Source organism: Eucyclogobius newberryi, unplaced genomic scaffold, assembly GCF_026437365.1.
Source record: "Eucyclogobius newberryi isolate DKJ021-1_F unplaced genomic scaffold, fEucNew1.0.hap1 SCAF_1, whole genome shotgun sequence".
NCBI lineage: Eukaryota > Metazoa > Chordata > Actinopteri > Gobiiformes > Gobiidae > Eucyclogobius > Eucyclogobius newberryi.
The window spans coordinates 36,893,401-36,913,023 of NW_027315723.1; the positions used below are offsets into that span (position 1 = coordinate 36,893,401).

Genomic DNA, 19,623 nt, shown 5'->3' on the forward strand with positions numbered 1-19,623 from the left:
CACAGGAGCTGGAGGACAGTCTGAGCACTGAGCACACCAAAGTCCAAGAGCTCCAAACAGACTCAGACGCACTGAAGAGGACTTTTATGGCTTTGCTGGAGAATGTTCCCAACACCCATGACACCCTGGTGGAAGAGAGCACACAAGAGAATAAAATCAAGGAGATGACCACTGCTTTGAACCACAGCGAGGAGAGAACATCTGCCCTCCTCAGATGTGAAGAGCTGCAGATGTCACTGAAGGAGTCAGATGATCAGCTGCAACTAACCAAGGCCGTAGTGGAGGAGCTCCAAGTCGAGTTAGACAAGAAGAACAAGAAGAAGAAGAAGAAGAGGAAGAGGAAGAGGAGGAGGTGGTTTAAGTGGTGGCAGTGAGCCATCCTCTGATGTGTAACCACCATCTACCATTTTAACCTGTGTCTGTGCATCTGGACTTGTCTCCACTACAGGCGTCTGTAAGTGGATAGAACAAAGGAGTTCAGGTGCACCACACAGTGGCCTCTGAATTTAAAAAAAATCTTAAACCCCATCAATGGGATTGGACAATTGTCATGGTCATGATGATTCTGTTGAATTATTAAAACATTGGAAATATTTATATTACATGACTGATTATGTGCTTTGAAAGCACATAATGCAGTTCATTTGCAATTCAGTCCCTGAATCAGTTTTTTATTTGCAGGTAGATTTGTTTTGTAGCATTAAACAGGTTTAATGTCATAACTTTGACAAAATAAAAAATATGCAAGTATTTAATCATAAGAAAGTGCCAAAGCTGTTCCCACTCTTTGAACTCTCAGAACTCTTTGTTCTGCAGTATTGTGTTGTCAGTCAGAATGAGTCATAGTTTATGATCCACGTGGCTGCACGTTGGACCAACAGAGTGAAACTCAGTTGAGGCTCATTGATTCATTGGACAATTTTGGGAGCTGCTCTTAAGTGTTACCAAAATGTCCAAATGTATTTTTGATAACGGTGCCTCTACATACCAGAGATGATATAACACACTTCTGAAACACATCACAGCACTTTACAGCTTTTTTCTGAAACTTATGGAGCTTCCATGGAAACGACTGTGTATGACTCCGAAGAGAATACTTGCACCATGTCTAATTTAAAATGTGCACATACCAGACTGCAAATAGTTTATGAAATTGGTGTTACACTTGCATAAATCTGTGTATTTCTGTCATATCTGGACAGAAGTGGAGGCTGTGTCAGGAGAAGATCGCTGAGTTGAGATCTGAACTGGAAGAGTCTGGACTTAAACTGAAGCAAGCTGTACCAGCCAAACCCAAGGACGCTGAGAGGATCGTTCAGGTACTTCAGTCAACTAACTAACTGAATTATAATCTCTGGTTGATTAAATAAAATATATATATCACACTTGCAGAACTTAAAACTTTGATGGTTCTTTAAACATACTTTTGATGTAATAGGTAGATTCACTAGTACTTGTAAAAGCAGTTGTTGTAGTGGAAGTTATGGTAGTTTTTGTGCTCTTATAGGTGGTAAACATTCAAATTTAAACATAGCACATTTCCTTTTATTTCATTATTGATGTAATTTGCCCATATGACTATTGCCCTTTGAGATTTGAATGCAATAAAGGCAACGCAATCATTAGCAATAAAACACATTGTTTCATTTAAATAGTACATTTCAATACTGTATTGCGCACAAAGAGGACTCACTATTTGTTTGCGACACATAACCGGTCAAGCCTACAAAGTTTCACCCTTCAACTCCATGCGTGCCTTCCCCTATCCCATACCCCCCACCCCCCCAGCAGTTTGCCCCCCTTTCGCTTATTTAATACCCCATGCTTTCACTCCCCTCCCCCTTTTTACCCATACACCCTCCCCCTGCCCTGTCCCATCCAGAGCTCTTTAATCGGGACAGCAGAGTGGACCAAAGTAGCAGAGGAGAGCAAGTGTCCGATAGTTTGTATATGGCTTTCTGACAAGTGTCGCTTACTGTGCCTGAATGTGCTATGCAGGAGATAGAGTTCTCCTTGCAGCTTCTGAGGACCGGTGGACTCCAAGAAGTAGATACGATGAAGATGGATTTGTCCGACTACGTGCCGGTTGGTGACTCTGCACTGTTGGAGCAGCAGCTAGAGCAGCTGCACAGCCAATGGGAAGAGCTGTGTATGAAGGTAAACACACAACACGTTATGTAGCAAAGTAGTATTGTTTGAAAGAGGTGGGTTGACGTGGTGGTTGATTGAGGGACAGTCGGATGGGGCAGGTGCAGCAGTGTGGACGGGATGAGGGGTGAGGGGGGGAGCAGAAGGAGGGAAACCAGCGGTGGACAGAGGCACAAAGACTGAGCACAACTGGGCGAGTGAAAGAGAAGTTAAGGAGTGAAATAAGCAACTTTCTTTGACTTGTACTGTTTAATTGAGTTAAGGAAAGGGGAAATTGCTTTTGTTAATAACCATTTTTTTTGGTGTGTTTGGATAAATGTGACGGGATAATGGACGTTGTTTGCGATATAAATATTATAATTGATGAAGGACAGCACACTTGTATGGAGAGAGAGAAATATTTATATCAGACTTAAAAGGTCAACTCTAGTTGGTGGCCCGTGTTACACAAATGTAAGCTGAAGTCACAAGCAGGTTTATGAGGAGAATGTATTATATCTTTTTCAATTTGTTGTTGTGTAATGTTTTGTCGACCAAAGCTTAGTCACATGTGCTTATTGGGTTTAGAGTTATTGCAAAATTCAATTACATTTTTTCTATGCATTTTTTTCTATTGATGATATTATTATAAGAAAACACCATAATTATCTTTGAAATCACCATTATTGTGCATAACCAGATCATAGCCTTACTTCCTAATGCAAACATCAATGGTATTATAGCATTATTACATTAGAGGGGCTCTTTGCAAACACACAGGCTTTGCATTCCTACAGTTAAGTCTCTGGCCTTTACACAAACACTCTGTTGTTCTTTAGGATAAACAGCTATGGCATTCTGGGACATTTACCTCAATGCTTTATTATTATGAGTCCAAAAAACATATTGTACTCGCCCTAATTGGGTCCGCACTTCAATACAGCTGCCTCCACCTGCCCCTGTTTTGGCTCACATTCTCACTTTCCATTGTGTTTGTTTCTGGGATTTTGCATCTGATTTTATTTTAAAACATTCTAACCACATCAAAATAGGAACTTGTTGGGTTAGTTGGAGTTTTACTAGTTTTGATGGTATGAGATTGATTTTAGTCTCCATAGTTAACAGGTTGTAAGAGAGGGGGAAGCTGCTGGAATGGGCCCGGCGAGCAGATGGTCCTGCCTCGGACTCGAGGGAGCAAAGGCTCTATTGTTGAGGGGAATCACAAAGTCTTCACAGGGCGACCGCAGCAGCGTAATAAGCACTCTCAATAGTCCACTGAGGGAAAAAGCCCCCAAAACGTTGTTAGCGCATAAAAACAATAAAAGGCTTAATGAAATACAACTAAATGCCAATCAGGAGTAATTTACAGCCGTGCAGTCCCTTAGGCTCGTGTTAAGCAGTTTAACCTCCAAAAGATCATCGGCCAGCCTCCTCCTCCTCGTCAGCGTAATGGGGCGTTTTCGTCGCATTAAGCTGTCATTAGGAAAATGGACCTTGTAAATTTTACTACATTATATCTCCGGGGAATTCATTTTTATCTGATTTTACGATGTGATGGTGTATTCCACAGGCATTCAACATAGTTATAAATCTGTTAATATAAACCTAAATGTTACACGGGATATTAGTCACTAGCATCTTAAAATAGAGAATCACATTATTTTTACTTGGAAGTGTACTATTCATTTCTACGGAAAACGATGTAGAAACTGTGGAGATTGATTTAACTTTGATCCTTCAAGACTTATTCCTTAATGATGATGCTATCAATGATACTGAATGGTGCATATCATTTCACTTCCCTTCTTTCTCAGGTATCCTTGCGTAAACAGGAAATCGCAGACCGCCTGAACGCCTGGACCATCTTCAATGACAAGAATAAGGAGTTCTGTGATTGGTTGACACAAATGGAGAACAAAGTGTGCCACAACACGGACCTGAGCTTTGAGGAAATGGTTGAGAAGCTCAAGAAGGTACACGGCATTATTCCACAAAAAGGCAATGCAATTTCACGTTATGTAATACTGTTTCATTATTACATAAGTAAGCCAATTTTCTTTTCCATTTTAAAATCAAATGGACTGAATGTTGTTCTCCTATTTATTTATTTATTTATTTATTCATTTATGTATTAATTTATTTAATTTATTTAATTTATTTAATTTATTTAATTTATTTAATTTATTTAATTTATTTACTTTATTTACTTTATTTAATTTATTTAATGTATTTATTTATTTATTTATTATTAATAATTACTGTATAATTAAAAGCATTATAATATGATATACAAGCTGCATCAGAATAGAGGAAGTAGCTGATTTCCCTCTTCCTAAAATAAGATGAACTTATCTAAAGTCATTAAATCACTGAAAAGTCATTACGGTTCCACATTTGCAATCTGCTGGTTTCACGGAGCCCTGTGGTAAAGGGCGGTCCAGCCTTTGTTCACACACAGTTGTCTTTGGAGGGACTAAGGGCCTTTTGTGACCTTTCGATCTCATCCTGGAACAGGCTCGTGTTGTGAATGAGAGAATAATTGGTTGGAGCGCTCCTGAATTGATGTTTTGGGCTGTTGATTTGAGATGAGAAAGAAGTGGTGTTTAATAGAAAGGTTGTGTACAGCTCCAGTTTAAAAGAATGTTGTAGAAAGCATCAGCTGGGGTCAAAGTTCATACATACCTACACAAGTAAAGAAGGTTCTGAAGTTCTTTAAAGGTGGTTTTAAACTATGACAGGTTTTTACAATTTTCTAACTTTGACTTCATTTGGTGTATTTCTACCTGTTGAACATATAAATGATAGTTTTACATCGATCGAGTAAGTATTTGTGAAGAAAACGTTGAAAAATGTTTATGCATAATTTACACAAAAGAAACAACTTTTTTGACCCACAAAACATTAACGCAACAAAATAAAGTCACGCTCATATATTTTTATTTGTAAAAAAAAAAAATATGGACATTAGATGAGTTTTTGCTGGGTAAATCTTAACTGAATTTAAGTTCATTGAGCTGTCCAACCTGTCAGAGGCACTTTAACACTTTGTAAACAGTTTATCAATTACTTCTAAAATTGAATTATCTTAAAGGGGGAAATACTACAGTATAATACACACAGCCATTGTAAAAATAGATACAGTAAATTAATAAAAACTGAATTTATATATATTTTTTGTACGCCCCATTATGTTCTGTGTCAAAAAGCTTACAGTGCAAACACCTGTAAAAACACCTGTAAAAACATCTGTAAAAACACCTGTAAAAACAGCCAGTATAGAAGTTACACATTTTGTCAGACGCTATGCATAGGCGTCTGACATTCTGACATGATAAATAAGGAAATGTTTATTGGTAAAGAAAAATCCTTAGTTACAATCAATACAGTAAACAGTTAGTTTTATAGTTTTGTAATGCATGCCTTATTTGATTTATCTGTCTTTTAATATTGTTCATTGTTGTATGTTGCACTGAATCACAAAAGCAATTTCCTAGTAAGTGAATTTTGTTCACTGACAAACCTTTTAAATAATTATAACTCATAATTAAATAGACCTTTTCTGATTCTGATGTTTTGTTTATTATTCATATTATGAAATAACCAACTAGATTATATAGCGCTTACCGTCAAATTAAATTCGGTTTAACATTGATTTATGTTATGAAATTCTATTTCTTTTGAACCGGCCTACTTTCCACTACATTGAAATGCTTTGTGATGGCACTGACCAGCTCTGTCCGCCCACAGGACTGTATGGAGGAAATTAATTTGTTCAGCGAGAACAAGAGGCACCTGAAGCAGCTGGGGGAGCAGCTGCTGTGGGCCAGTGATGAGGCCAAGCAGAGCCAAGTGCACGGCTCTCTGCAGGAGGCCAACCAGCGCTGGCACAGCCTCTTCCACCACATCGAGGCCAGGTGAGGCTATGATTATTAAGATAAGGTCTCATAAACCAAACTAACCAGCTACAAGAGCAGTGGCAAGTAGAAAGCCCTTTTCTACTTCTATTAGGTTGGACTTTCTCACATCACCTGCCTCATCTTTAGTGTAAAGGGCTGTGACACATCTAATTATAATAATAACAAACAAAAACCAGGCAGCATTTTAAGTCGAGGCTTTTGAGTCAGAAATTGGGCCATTCAATTTGTAAATGTGTTCTCATGAAATCCGAAGAACAAAAGACTCTAATTGGACACATTTTTGGTATAATGACATATCTGTTGGGTGTCGCTTAGTGGTCCAGTGGAGAGCACACGTGCACTCCATGTGAACGCGAACATATTTGAAAAAAAAACCTAAATCTTCAAACATGAGGTTTAATGGTTGTCAGTTTTTTTTATTATTCATCATTTGTTCTGTGTAGAAATTTCTTCTTTGATGACACAATTCTTTATTGCGCAGCTCAGTTGATTCCAAACACTTACAAAGGTCTGTATATCTTCACCGCAGTATTAAGCCTGCACAGTGGGCCCTTTCGCAGCCAAAACACATTAAATAAATTAACGACCCACAAATCTTCAAACAAGTCCCTATTATCAAAGCAGAAGTAGGTCTATTCTCCTGCTGTTGCCGCGCTCGAACATGCAGCTGTTCAAATACACACTTCTTAATATACAGTACTGTAGGTTAAGCCCCCAGACTCCTATTAGACATATGGGACGTCCTACGAAAGTCCCACCCCCCCCGACAGACACGGAGGACTCAGACAGCACCATATGCCGTCATGTCCAGAGCGGGGCCGCCCCCTCCTCCCTCTCCTGCAGCCTATGGTGACGTGATGGACAGTGGGATGGGTTGGGGAGGGAGCAGGAGGGCTCAGGACAAGGGGGATTTGTCAGTGTGGATTACAGCAGTGCTCATCAATGTGGGGTCAGTCTATTGCAATGAGTCCTCTCGAAAATGTACCCCCACAGTTAGGTTACGCAATATGGGGAGGGTGTTTTGTGTAGGTTGCATTTCTCACATATAAGATTGTCAGATGTATCGAAAATCAGATACTAATGGACAGTGAAACTACGACAAAATGTGACCTTTCCTGAACAGTTTTACAATAGTATTGTGACCGTGCACAATGATCATACATACTGTATTTAACAGGCCACATCAAGTTTTTACAAAGTTATCTGATAAAGTGTTTAGGCTTATTGTTCATATTGTTCATATTGTTCATGATCAAAACTACACATCAGGCATTCCTTTCTTTAAGTGTAAGAGTGTGTTTATCATTGAGTTCAAGTGAACAGATGTATTTAAACAGCTGTCTAAGCTTATAAATGTTCCACCTAATTATATGCTTTATAGTGAACATTTGTCCCATGAGGAAAAGTACACAAAACAAAATGTACAAGATGAAATGTGAGCTGTACTTCCTTCTTTAGTCCGTGCCCTCCTGTGGTCCACTACACTCTTAACTTTCACCACTACTGTAAGCTGTATATATCCTGAGCCCCTTTTCTCCTGTTACCTCGGCCAGGACCCCTGAAGGCTTTTGTGCTTTTGTCAGGCCTCCGTATGAAGCCCCTGTCCCATTGTTAGTGCTGTCAGCAGCAGGGGCTGGGTAAAGGGGGGAGAAATAATTTGTTTGACTGGAGCGATCGTATTTGTTCTGTGGAGGAGTATCTCAAAGCAGATTTACTCACCGTATACTGTTTCACGGTTATAAATAAAGTGACGAAAGACAATGGAGTTGTATTAGTAGACTGGGTGAAGCTTGGTGAGGTCATTCTTTTACTTAATCTGTCTTTTATTAAAAAGGCGTCCGCAGAGGTGTGTAGACATTAATCTTCAAGAGGCCAGAAGTCTCAAGTAAGAGGCTACAAGTAGATGGTAGTTTTATGATAGTTTAAAGGTGTTATAAAAGGGCATAGATGGTGCAGCCAGAATAAAAGTTATGCCACCGATGAAAACAGGATCTAATACAGACCAGGGAACTTAAAATGTGTCTGGTAACAAACAGTGGAAAAACAATAATAATAGTTGTTAATGTTGTGACTTTTATGTGGAGGGTTGACCACCGCTTGTCTCCATGGAGATCTTAGTGCCTGGTTTGTTCCAGTGTTGCAATTCCACTCCACAGATCAGACCTAGCATCTCCATGCAGACAAGCAGGTGGCAGACCGCCCACCTGAAAAGTTACGCCACATTCAACTGCTATTTATATCATTGTATTTATTCAATATACTGCACTGTATTTAATATGTTTATTGTTACTTGTAAGAATTATATTTTGTTTCTTTTTTTAGATTTAAGTCTTTTATCTTTTATCTTTATCTTATCTTTATTTTTATTGCATGTTTCTATTCTCGTGCTGTTCTTGAAATTTGCGTTGCATCACTTGTTTCCCCCATTGTGGGCTAAATAAAGGTTATCTTGTCTTAAAACCCCTGCTTTTCATCTTCAGGCAGTTGCCATGGGCGACACCGCCATTGACTGGGGCTGTTTTTTCCGGTTGTGTGACTTTAGTATTTTACATTTTTTTTACAGGTCGTATGAAATGAATGTTAAGCCCGCTTGACAGAATAAGCTTTTACAACAAGTGTGGCTCAGCATCAAGTTAAGGGGGCGGTTTGCAATAAGGAGAACACTCACCGTCTTTAGCTCCAGCACAAGCGCTTTCACACAACAGCTGTACATTATTTTCACTGAGCTTTCCCTTTCAAAGCGTCCCTTAAAGCGGAGTAAAGCCCAAATGAGAACATGAAGTAGGACTCCTGAATGGGGCACACTTCAGGCTTTTAGCTGAGGAGCAGATCTTATATTGTCCCCGCCGTTGCTATGGATCCAGTCTGTGTGGGCCTCTGTAGAGTTTGGGGTGGAGGGGGTGGTTTCCATGGAGACCTGTGAAGCTTGAGATACCTGGGTCCAATTACTGACTCTTTTTGGTTGGGTTGTTGTCAGCAGGTTCTTGTTCTGACATTTGTTTGGTTGGTTATTATTTTGTTTATTCATTTTTTTTCAACCACATTTTACATTCTTACTTTTAAAATATTTAGTTGATCATTTGAGGAGGTTATTTTGATCATCTATTTGTTGTTCATTTGAGATCAAACCAAGTTAAACATTTAAAATAGAATGTGGGCCTGTATCTTGTCCACTGAAAGTCTTTGTAACTTCAGAGCGAGTTTCCCTGAAGTTGACCTGTTATTGTCGCTTGTGTTGTGAGTTTGTTCTGTGGTTGTGTGCGCAGGGTGAAGAAGCTGAAGGAGACACTGGCCACGGTGCAACAGCTGGACAAGAACATGAGTAATCTTCGCTCGTGGTTGTGTCGCATTGAGTCCGAACTGTCCAGGCCCATCACCTACAGCGTCCTCCACCACCAGGAGATCCAGAAGAGGCTGGCAGAGAACCAGGTCTGTGACACACACACACACACACACACTAACACACACACTAACACACACACTAACACTAACACTAACACACACACACACACTAACACTAACACACACACTAACACTAACACTAACACACACACTAACACACACACTAACACTCACACTCACACTCACACTCACACTCACACTCACACTCACACTCACACTCACACACACACACACACACACACACACACACCATATAGTTATTATGATATCACACCATTGAAGATGATATCTCCTAACTCTAATTTCTAACTGTTTTGGTTTGGCTTATTGTTTCATATAGTATTGCCTAATGTAATAATAACGATACACTATTACTTAAGATAAGCATTGTTCTATTCTATTCTCTCCCTTAACTATTCTCTAGATTCTGTGAGTCCCTCTTCTTTAATAATTCATGTGCTATTGTTTAAATTTGGGGAGTGGTTATCTCCCTCTCAGCCCCCCGCTCGTGCTGCCTGTAGCTGTATGTGTCCTGTATGTTTCTGTGACGGGCCGGTCCTGCTGTCTTTGCATGCGTTTGTGCAGGAGCTCCAGAGGGACATTGATCAGCACACGGAGGGGGTGGCCTCAGTGCTGAACCTCTGCGATGTCCTGCTCCAGGACGAGGACGCCTCACACGGGACGGGGGCCGACAGTGACTCTCTGCAGGAGACGAGCCTCAGCCTGGACCAGCGCTGGAGGACCATCTGTGCCATGGCTCTGGATCGCAGGTTCAGGTACAAGAGAGGAAGTCCTTTGTTTGTGCTGTATACTTTAAATTAACGTAATGCATAAGTTATTGAACCAAAGAATATGATGATTCTCTACGTAAAAGAAAATCTGGGTTACCCACCGTTGCCATGGTTAAATATTATATCTATATAATGGTCTTTAAAATGGCGCCTACAAACAGGAAGCATATAGCCATTATAGCCATCAATAATAGGCCTGTCACTATAACACATTTTGAAGCACGATATTTTTATTATTAATATCATACATTATTATTAGTATTATCTTGTCTTAAGCTAACTGTTTTTATTTTTATTTTTATTTCATTTCATTTTATTTTTATCTTTATTATTTTTCCCCTCCATTCCTTATTAGGAAATGAGAGGTTTTGTCTCTAGGAGTTTTTGTTTATAAGAGTTTTGTTTATAAGAGTTCTTCTATTAAGAGTGTTTTTTAAACTTCCTATAAGTTACCTGCGTTGCAACAATGAAATTTCCCCATGTGTGGACAATAAAGGATTAGCTTATCTTATCTTATTTTGTTATACCCAGCTGCTTGTCGGGTTATTTCAAACAAACCCAAACCCTCTTTCAATCAATATTCCATTTGTCCCGGCTTGGCACTGGTACAGATTATAATTAATGGCATTCCAAGAAATGCAATAGCAGAATATGTCTTCTTTCTGTTATTATGAGGGGAAAATGATGCAAAATGTAGAGATGAATATTTGTGTTGTGTATTTCTAGGATTGAGGAAACATGGAGACTGTGGTGCAAGTTTCTTGACGACTACTCGCGTTTTGAAGACTGGCTGAAGCTGGCTGAGAGAACCGCTGCCAACCCCAACACGGGAGACGTCCAGTACACTGTGGCCAAGGAGGAGCTCAAGAAGTTCGAGGTCAGTTTGAAATATATTGAGCGGAAAGTGTTTTTATTAATCTGGTGCAGAAAATATTCAAACCAGACTGTCTAAAACCAGGAAAATTATTACCGTATTATAAGTGGCACCGGAGTATAAGTCGCACCAGCCAAAAAATGCATAATAGAGAAGAAAAAAACATATAAGTCGCACCGGAGTATGAAATGCGGTTGCAAGGGTGAAAATAACAAATAATATCACATATAAGTCGCTCCAGAGTATAAGTATGTAAGTATGTATATAAGTATGTATATAAGCATAAGTCGCACCCCGCTCAAAACTATGAAAAAAGGTGCGACTTATAGTCCAGAAAATACGGTATGAATTTTAAAGGTGCACAATGTAACTTTTCTGGAGTCCTTATTTTGTCTTATTTTAGCATAGTCTCTACTTTTTACTATTACTATTTCTATATATAGTGACTTTACATTACAATTCATTTTCAGGGGCGGCATTATTAGAAGCCTGCGCTGTACACCTATAACCAAAATCCTCACCTTTTCTTGTCTTTGTGCAGAGTTTTCAGAGGCAGGTCAATGAGCGGTTGACACAGCTGGAGATAGTCAACAACCAGTACCGGCGCCTGGCCCGGGAGCACCGCACCGACCGGGCCAGCCAGCTCCAGGCCATGGTCCACCAGGGGAACAAGCGCTGGGACGTCCTGCACCGCAGAGTGGGCGCCATCGTACGCAGACTCAAGGTAAAACTCACCCGATGCACTCACTAACTCAGTTGTGTGGTTGGGTTATGTTGTTCGTGATAAAGAGTTTACGAGACGCAAGTGACATTTTGTGTGAAATTAGATTATGTGCATTAAATTAAAGTTTGTAGTGTGGCTTTACTCAAAGAAATTACTCAAAAGGCCTTGAAAATTAGTGCTAAATAAAGGACACATTAGTTTATTTATTCATTAGTTTATAGTTAAATTTTTTGTTTTTCTTTTTACACACAAAATAATTGCATAAAAATGTAAGTAAAGTGTTTATTTCCTCTCCTGTACAGTTAAGATAATGTAATGTATGAGAATGTAATGTAACAGAGAACTACATGATTTGTTAAATGTCCTGTGGTCTTCAAACAGTAATAGATATGTAATGATACTAATTGAATATGTTGAAAATGTGTCTTTTGTAGTATTTCACCAGTCAGAGGGAGGAGTTTGAGAGCACCAGAGAGAACATGCTGTTGTGGCTGACTGAACTGGACCTGCAGCTTACCAACGTGGAACACTTCTCTGAGAGCGACGTCCATCACAAAATACAGCAGCTCAATGTAAGACACAAACACAAGATTATTCATACACTTGCTCTAATAAGATTTGTGTGAAAAAAGTGTGAATTTGTATGAAATAATAACATCCAACATGGAATAAAAAAACAAATCAATGTTTTTTTCAATTGGTGTAGTTGAAAATATAGGTTTTATCAGTGATTATATTGATATTTTTAAACCATTTGAGCATGGAAAAGTAGCTTAATTTCATATCACATCGTTTTCTTTCCTGGATCTTGTACATTTTTATGGCCAACCTGTTTTTATTAGATCTGAAATAGTGCTGAGGTATTTCTTTGCTGAAACATGTTTTAAATACCTCAAACAAGCTGTTAAATGATTTTGCGTCAGTTTGGATTATGTTCCCTGCCCGCACACATCTTGCAGCAATTACTAATACTTTTACAGTTCGGAACGCAGAACTCTCCAACATCCTCCGGTGTTTGTTTTGTCTTTAGAGTTTCCAGAGAGAGATCAGGCTGAACACGGAGCGTATCGACGGACTGATCGTGTTTGGGGAGGGCCTGATCCAGCGCAGCGCTCCGGAGGACGCGGCACTCATCGAGGAGGAGCTGGAGCTGCTGCACTCGTACTGTCAGGAGGTGTTCGGCAGATTAGTGCGCTTCCACCACAGACTCAGCCAGCCCCCGGTAAGAGAGAGACAATACCTGAGACATTATCGCCGTGTCCTTGGGCAATACACTTCAGCCACCTTCAGCCACCTTGCCTATGAATTCATCTTGAAAAGGGTTATGACAATTTAATCCAATATCTTACACAATTTCTGAGATAAATGGTTGAAAGCTGTTGTGTTTTCATAGTTTATGGAACAAGCTGGATGATACATTAAAAGATCCAATACAATCAAAGCCTTTAAAGGACACATATTATGCTAAATTTACTGTTTTGAGCTTTTAAACATGTTCAAACATTGTTCCTTCATCATAAACAAACCTGGAGTTACATTTAGCTTCATTCACGCTAGTTTGATGAGTCCCGGTTAGAAAGTCATCTCCCCTCCGAGTATCAAAAACTCTCCATTCTGAATTTGTTTGACATTATCTCGATTTGTGACGTGGCTTCGAGGATCTTCTGCACGTCTTTAAGTCCATAAATCATCCCCAGACTCATTCTGAGCATTTCTGCCTCAAACCACGATTATTACAATGCTCGGCTACGTTGACCTGTGGGTGGGATCAGCAAAGAAATTACTACAACTAAAAAATAACCCAAAACATAAAACATGAGACTTCTTATTTGATTATTTCCTGTTTCCTTGGGCAAGACACTTTCCTCCCCTTGCTTCTATCACCTGCATACACTGATGCAGGTGATAGCATGAGCAGTAGCGAAAAGCAACAAAGTACAAAAGTAAAAGTACACAATTCCACCTCAGCGTGTGAACAGTACCACTCACTGTCCTCCTCCTCGGCCTCAGGTCCCAGTGGAGCCTGAATCTCCCATCACCAGCTTCTCCTTGGAGTCCAGTCTGGAGCTGATTGGCCGGCCGTGGTTGGGGCGGAGCCTTAGCAGCCCTTCGGCCACGCCCACTCACCTGCTGGCCACGCCCCTGTCCCGCTCGGGCCGGGAGACTCCTGTCAGTGTGGACTCTCTGCCCCTGGAGTGGGACCACACCGGGGACGTGGGAGGGTCGTCGTCGCATGAGGAGGACGACGACCTGGACGATGAAGGGGCGTATTTTAGCGCTGGTAAGTTTGTTCTTTTCACAATAAAACCAGCTCGGACTGAGGGGATTGTGTTTGTTAGTTGGTTGGTGGTAGTAGTTCCTCGGGCTGGGTTCAGTAACAATGAATTGCTGATTCGCATAAAGAGAAGGTGATAAATGAAAGAGTTGTATAAAGATGCATATTCGTATTATTTCTTAACTTCGTGAGAAAAGGTTTATTGCCATTGCTAATGAACAAAATTCACAAACATAGGAACTTGCTTTGGTGATACGGTGCAACATAAAACAATGAACAACGATACAAATATCAAAAAGAAACACAATTCAAATCTGCTATAGGATAAAAAATAATTAAAAATAGGCTTTCTATATACACAAAATGTATAGTTGAATTTACAGATGTAGTACAGAAAGTGAACAGTGCAGTGAGTAATGGATTAAATGATGGTTAAATGATAGTTAAAGTGACAGGTGTTAGGAAGTGTTCATGAGTCCATCGGCCGAGGGAAAGAATCTGTTCTTGTTGCGTTCTTGTTTTACATTGTGGGTAGGACATTATTTTAGGATTTGGTATATTACAAATGAAAGCAAAATTAGTGAGCTCCATAAAAACATATTTACTTTGAGTACTGAAAGTAATTTGATTCTTATTTAATTCCTAGTGTCCAGTCGGTCGGTGTGCGATTCTCCAAGATGGCGGACTCCAGACGCTCCAGAACGTCTCGATCTGGAATCCAATGTCCACGATGGAGCTCCGCCCACTCTCTCCAGCACACCTTTGAAGCAAGGCAACTATGTAAGTCCACTCTGCCAATAAACAATAATATTTCACTCTGTCACTGTGTATTGACTTTCCATTTCCACGCAGTTGCACCTGATGTCCCAGTGCAGCGGCAGCATTGAAGATTTTAAGCGGGTCTCGTTGATACTGGATGACGAGGACGCGCCGGATGAGTTCGGACTGGTTGGACTGAACGTTTCGGGCAGACAATCAGGTGAGAGGACGAGCAGCCGACTAACAAATCCAGTTCTCCAGCAGTTATTAATTAAGACGTTTGGGCCTGCTCTTGACAGACATAGACGTGAGATTACTTTGAAGTTTTAGTTCAAATTATTCTGAGAAGTCATTGGTATTAACTGTTCCTTGACACAGATGTTACGTAAAAAATGTAATAAAGTTCAGTTGAAAAAAAACATAAATTATCCAAATCTTATCCAAATTATTATTATTATTATTATTATTATTATTAGTATTATTGTTATTGTTATTGTTATTATTATTATTATTATTATTACTTATTCATTTATTTATGTAGTTTTCTAAATTGAATATTTATTTAATTCATTATATATTTATAACTCAAACTTCCTACTACAACTACTGCGACCAACTGCCACACGTCACCTTCATCACATGCTCTATAAGTTTTCTGCTTTTTCTCACCATGGAGATGTCATTTCTTTAACTAGAATGTTCCACAGAAAACACTCAAACACTCAAAAGCACACGTTGTCAGTAACAACGTGTGCTTTTGAGTGTCACAACTTGTTACAGTGAGCGCCTCTCCACAGTTGTGACTCACTGCCGTTTGTGAAGTTGCTGATGTCTGTGCTTCAGGAGTGATCGAGCGCTGGGAGCTGCTGCAGGCCCAGTCCCAGTCCGACCTCCGGAGCGACCCAGAGGAGGAGCAGCTGTCCGGGGGCCTGGATCAGATCAGCTCCTGGTTGGACGCTGTGGCTCCACAGCTTCAACACGTTTTACAGTCTGATCCACCCAGCAGCTCTGTGGAGGAGATGAGCAGCCAGGCCACACAGCTGAAGGTACAGGACACAGGGATATGTACAGACTGTCCATGGGCTTCACCTTCCTGCTTATTAGTGATATTTCATGGACTTTTTACCATTTAATAGATATTTTTAATTATTAACTAACACTCCAAACCCATGTATAAGGGTCTGGTATGATTATAGTTATGGTGGTATCATTATTAACTTCAAGGTACACATACTGTATCTTCAAAGTAGTTAAACATTGTCCCCTCATCAAAAACACACCAGGAGTTGTATTTTTCTTCATCCATGCTTCATTATTCCTCCATTTTACCCGGATTGTTGATTTCCCCTGCAAAGTTTTTGAGTCCATTAACCATCACCAAACACATTCCTCTGTTGGCAGAGCATTCGTGTTGTATAAGGGCTTAATTTTATTTATTTTTTGAAGTTTTAAACCATTATAAACAGCATAGGGTGACTAAAAGCATGTTTGAAAGCCAATAAAGCCACAAGAATGCATAATATATCCACTTTTAAAACAATATAGACTTGTGGTCTATAGCAGTGGCTTTAGTTCAGCCCTAGAAGCATGATTTATTCAGATGGCACAGTGCATCATTGGTGTAAACATGTTAAACAGTAGATTTCAAGCTAATATCTGTTTTGTAACTTTAGGAGATGCAGAAGATTTTTGCCCATCACAAGTCCACCATGCTCTCGTTGAACTTAAAACTACGTGGCGATCCGGATCTTCAGCAGAAACTGGCTTTGGTCAACCACAAGTGGAGCAAAGCCTGCACTGACCTCCAGAACTGGGACACTTCGCTCAGAAAAACACTACTGCGCTGCCAGGTAAGACTTCAACTCATTTACAAATTACAGTCTAGATCCAATATTAATGCAGCTTCACATCCCGCATGAGGACGCATAAATGTCCTCCTCAGATTTGATCTTAATTTAATCCATGGAGAAAATTTGCACCACTTATCTGATTAGGTTTGTCTCAAAAAAGTTGTGATTTTTATGTTGTTCAGTGAGCAGTTCCTAACTTTCTCTCAGAACCAGTTGTATTTGTATGTCGTGTTATGTGTAGAGCTCTAGGTGTAGTTGTAATGAATTCAAGGAGGCCTCAGATTGTATCTTTTACCTCTAAGACTGGTTCCTCACATAGATTTGGTATGTTCTTTACATCAGATGCACATTTTGTCACATTATTTGTCACAAAATTTGTCACCAATCCAAGAGTGGGCTATGAGGCTGCATGTTCTCTGGTGTAGTTGGAACCAGCGAGCCTCCGGTTGGTGGGCGACCTCATAACCCACTGCACAAAAATAAAAACATCAAATTCACTTGAGAAATTGACTGTAATTGCTGCTGTTACTCACCAAAGAAATCAACTCAGTTCTTAATCAACATCAGTCAATTTTCTTTTACTAGATCTTTTGAAAGTTGTACGTATTATAAAGCGATAAAGTAATATCTTCTTCCACCACTCTCCATTAATAATAACATGATTTTAAAATGACAGGAGTTCCACAAAGCCCTTCACTCGTTGCTGCTGTGGCTGGCCCATGCAGAGAGCCAACGCTACTCAGTCGACATACACGACCCGGAGACGTCGCTCAAAGCTCTAAAACAACACTCCGACACGCTCACAGTAAGTCCCCCGTCCCCCGTCCCCCGGCCCCTCTGTCCCAGCTCGGGCTCGTGTCTCCTCACAGTTTATGTTATTATCTCAGGAGGTGCGCGAGGAGCTGGTGCGCAGACAGAAGCAGCAGGCGGCGCTCCTTGCCCTGTGGAGCCAGCTGCAGCCGGAGCACACGGACGACAGCGACGAGGCCCAGGAGAAGCTGCACGTGACCGGCAGCAAGATGAGGATCCTGCTGAAGGAGCTGACCTACGACCTCCGGGCCGTGCACCGCAGACTGGTGAGAAAGGGTTCATCTTTCGACCCTGAGAATGGCATCCTTAGAAATGTCGTTTGGAAAGCAGGGGGATCAGTTTAAAATTTTAGATATTTTCTTAAAATCTTAGCTGTCACTGTGAAAAGGTTATTGAGGTCACTGTAACTTCTACAGCGTATTGAAGCTGACTCTTGTAGACAGTGTTAGACAACTATTCACTACCTTATTTATTCAATTGGGGCTTTTTATGACAAATTTAAGATGGTGGAACTTATACATTTGTAAATTACTATTTCAAGTACTTATTTTTTATAATGTATATTGTCACATAATATTGTTTATTCTATTTAGTGCTTTCAATCGATTAAAAACATGAATCAGATTAATCAAATTTAAATGCATGCATGTGTTTTAGGTAAAAATTGGCCACTCTAAATTGGCCCTATGGACAGGTGTTGAAAATTAGCATATTCTGCTATAACACTTAAAACATTGCATCTGGTTATGTCCATTATTAAAATAAATAAATATATATAATCCATCTCAATTAATTGCACAGTGCGCTTATGTTAATGTCATTCGAATATAAAGCGTAACATAAAACGTTCTTTAGTTGAATTGTCTGAGTAGTTTTTAATTATTTCACAAATTGAAATAAACAACCCTATTTAAAAGCCCTAATTTAAGTCTATATCTCCGTACCGACTTTGGTTTGTTCTGGCCAATGATCTGTGCTCGTCCATGTGAGGAAGATGGATTTTATGTGTACCTTTATTCGCATTACATCAGCGCTGCTCCTGTTCCTCCTTTATTCAAATAAAACCTCCTGCATAACCTTAAAGAACATTCGGTTTTAACAGACCGCACGATTAATCAGTGTCAATTTATTATTAATGCATTAATACATTTTCGATGATTAACTGCATGAGTTTACTATTGCTATAACTATAACTGCTAAAACTGAACTAAAGAAGTTACTTAGATGAGTGTCAAATGTATTCACTTTAAAAAAAAAAAAATCCAGTGGACTTAATTTAACCTTCCTTTATTCCATTATAGGAAAATGAACCTACATCTGATGAACAAGACCAAAAAGCCTCCAGCTTGCCTTCCGAGTCAAAGAAAAAATCTTCAAATTCACGGTAGATGAATTTTCAAATGACTTTTCTTCCCCGCACTCTTTTCGAATACTAACTCTTCATTTTGTTTCCCAGAGAGAGCAGAGACCCAGCTCCGCGCTCGTTCTTCCGGCGCCTCCTCCGCGCAATCTTCCCCCTGCACCTGCTCCTGCTGCTGCTGCTCCTGCTGCCCTGCCTCGTGCCCATGTCCCACCCCGAGCACAGCTGCACGGTGGTCAACAACTTCGCCCGCTCCTTCTACCCCATGCTCCATTACACCAACGGGCCCCCGCCTACATAGTGCTGCACTTTATTCAAATACACGTAAAACACCTTGATTTGTGAGGCAAGGAAAGTAGTTCAAATTGGACTGAGCACGCAGGGTTTACACTGGCACCAGCTGTCCTTACTGACTTATGATCAAATACAGTTTAAAACATAATGGCAGGATTTTAAAATTTGAAATTGAGACCAAAATATCTATAGAAATGTATCAAATTCTTTTAACATCTCAAAAACTGCTCAAAAAGTTTGCATATTTGTTATTAGTATGTTTTTGTATTCGGAACGCTGGTTAATTTAAATATATTTAAAAGTTATATTATTTTGTCCCTTTTTAAATATCTGGATTACTTCTCCATGACGCTGTAGAAATTGTTTAAAATGTGTTAATATAATTTGTATTTATATCGGATGTGTGCACCCAATGTTTTGCTAATAAACACTGAATCTGA

General features: G+C 39.9%; 1 protein-coding gene across 1 annotated transcript in view; it reads left to right on the forward strand.

Moving 5' to 3' along the window:
* syne2a (spectrin repeat containing, nuclear envelope 2a) overlaps positions 1-19,623 on the forward strand; it is a 62,178-nt gene extending 42,555 nt beyond the window's left edge. Inside the window, 19 exon segments of the mRNA XM_072449379.1 lie at positions 1,203-1,319; positions 1,999-2,157; positions 3,942-4,100; positions 5,875-6,041; positions 9,311-9,473; positions 10,032-10,222; positions 10,964-11,114; positions 11,653-11,835; positions 12,270-12,407; positions 12,866-13,057; positions 13,846-14,116; positions 14,757-14,890; positions 14,963-15,089; positions 15,713-15,915; positions 16,543-16,719; positions 17,396-17,524; positions 17,607-17,795; positions 18,831-18,913; positions 18,986-19,623. Of these exon segments, the coding sequence (XP_072305480.1) occupies positions 1,203-1,319; positions 1,999-2,157; positions 3,942-4,100; positions 5,875-6,041; positions 9,311-9,473; positions 10,032-10,222; positions 10,964-11,114; positions 11,653-11,835; positions 12,270-12,407; positions 12,866-13,057; positions 13,846-14,116; positions 14,757-14,890; positions 14,963-15,089; positions 15,713-15,915; positions 16,543-16,719; positions 17,396-17,524; positions 17,607-17,795; positions 18,831-18,913; positions 18,986-19,190 (3,138 nt within the window). The 3' untranslated portion in view covers positions 19,191-19,623.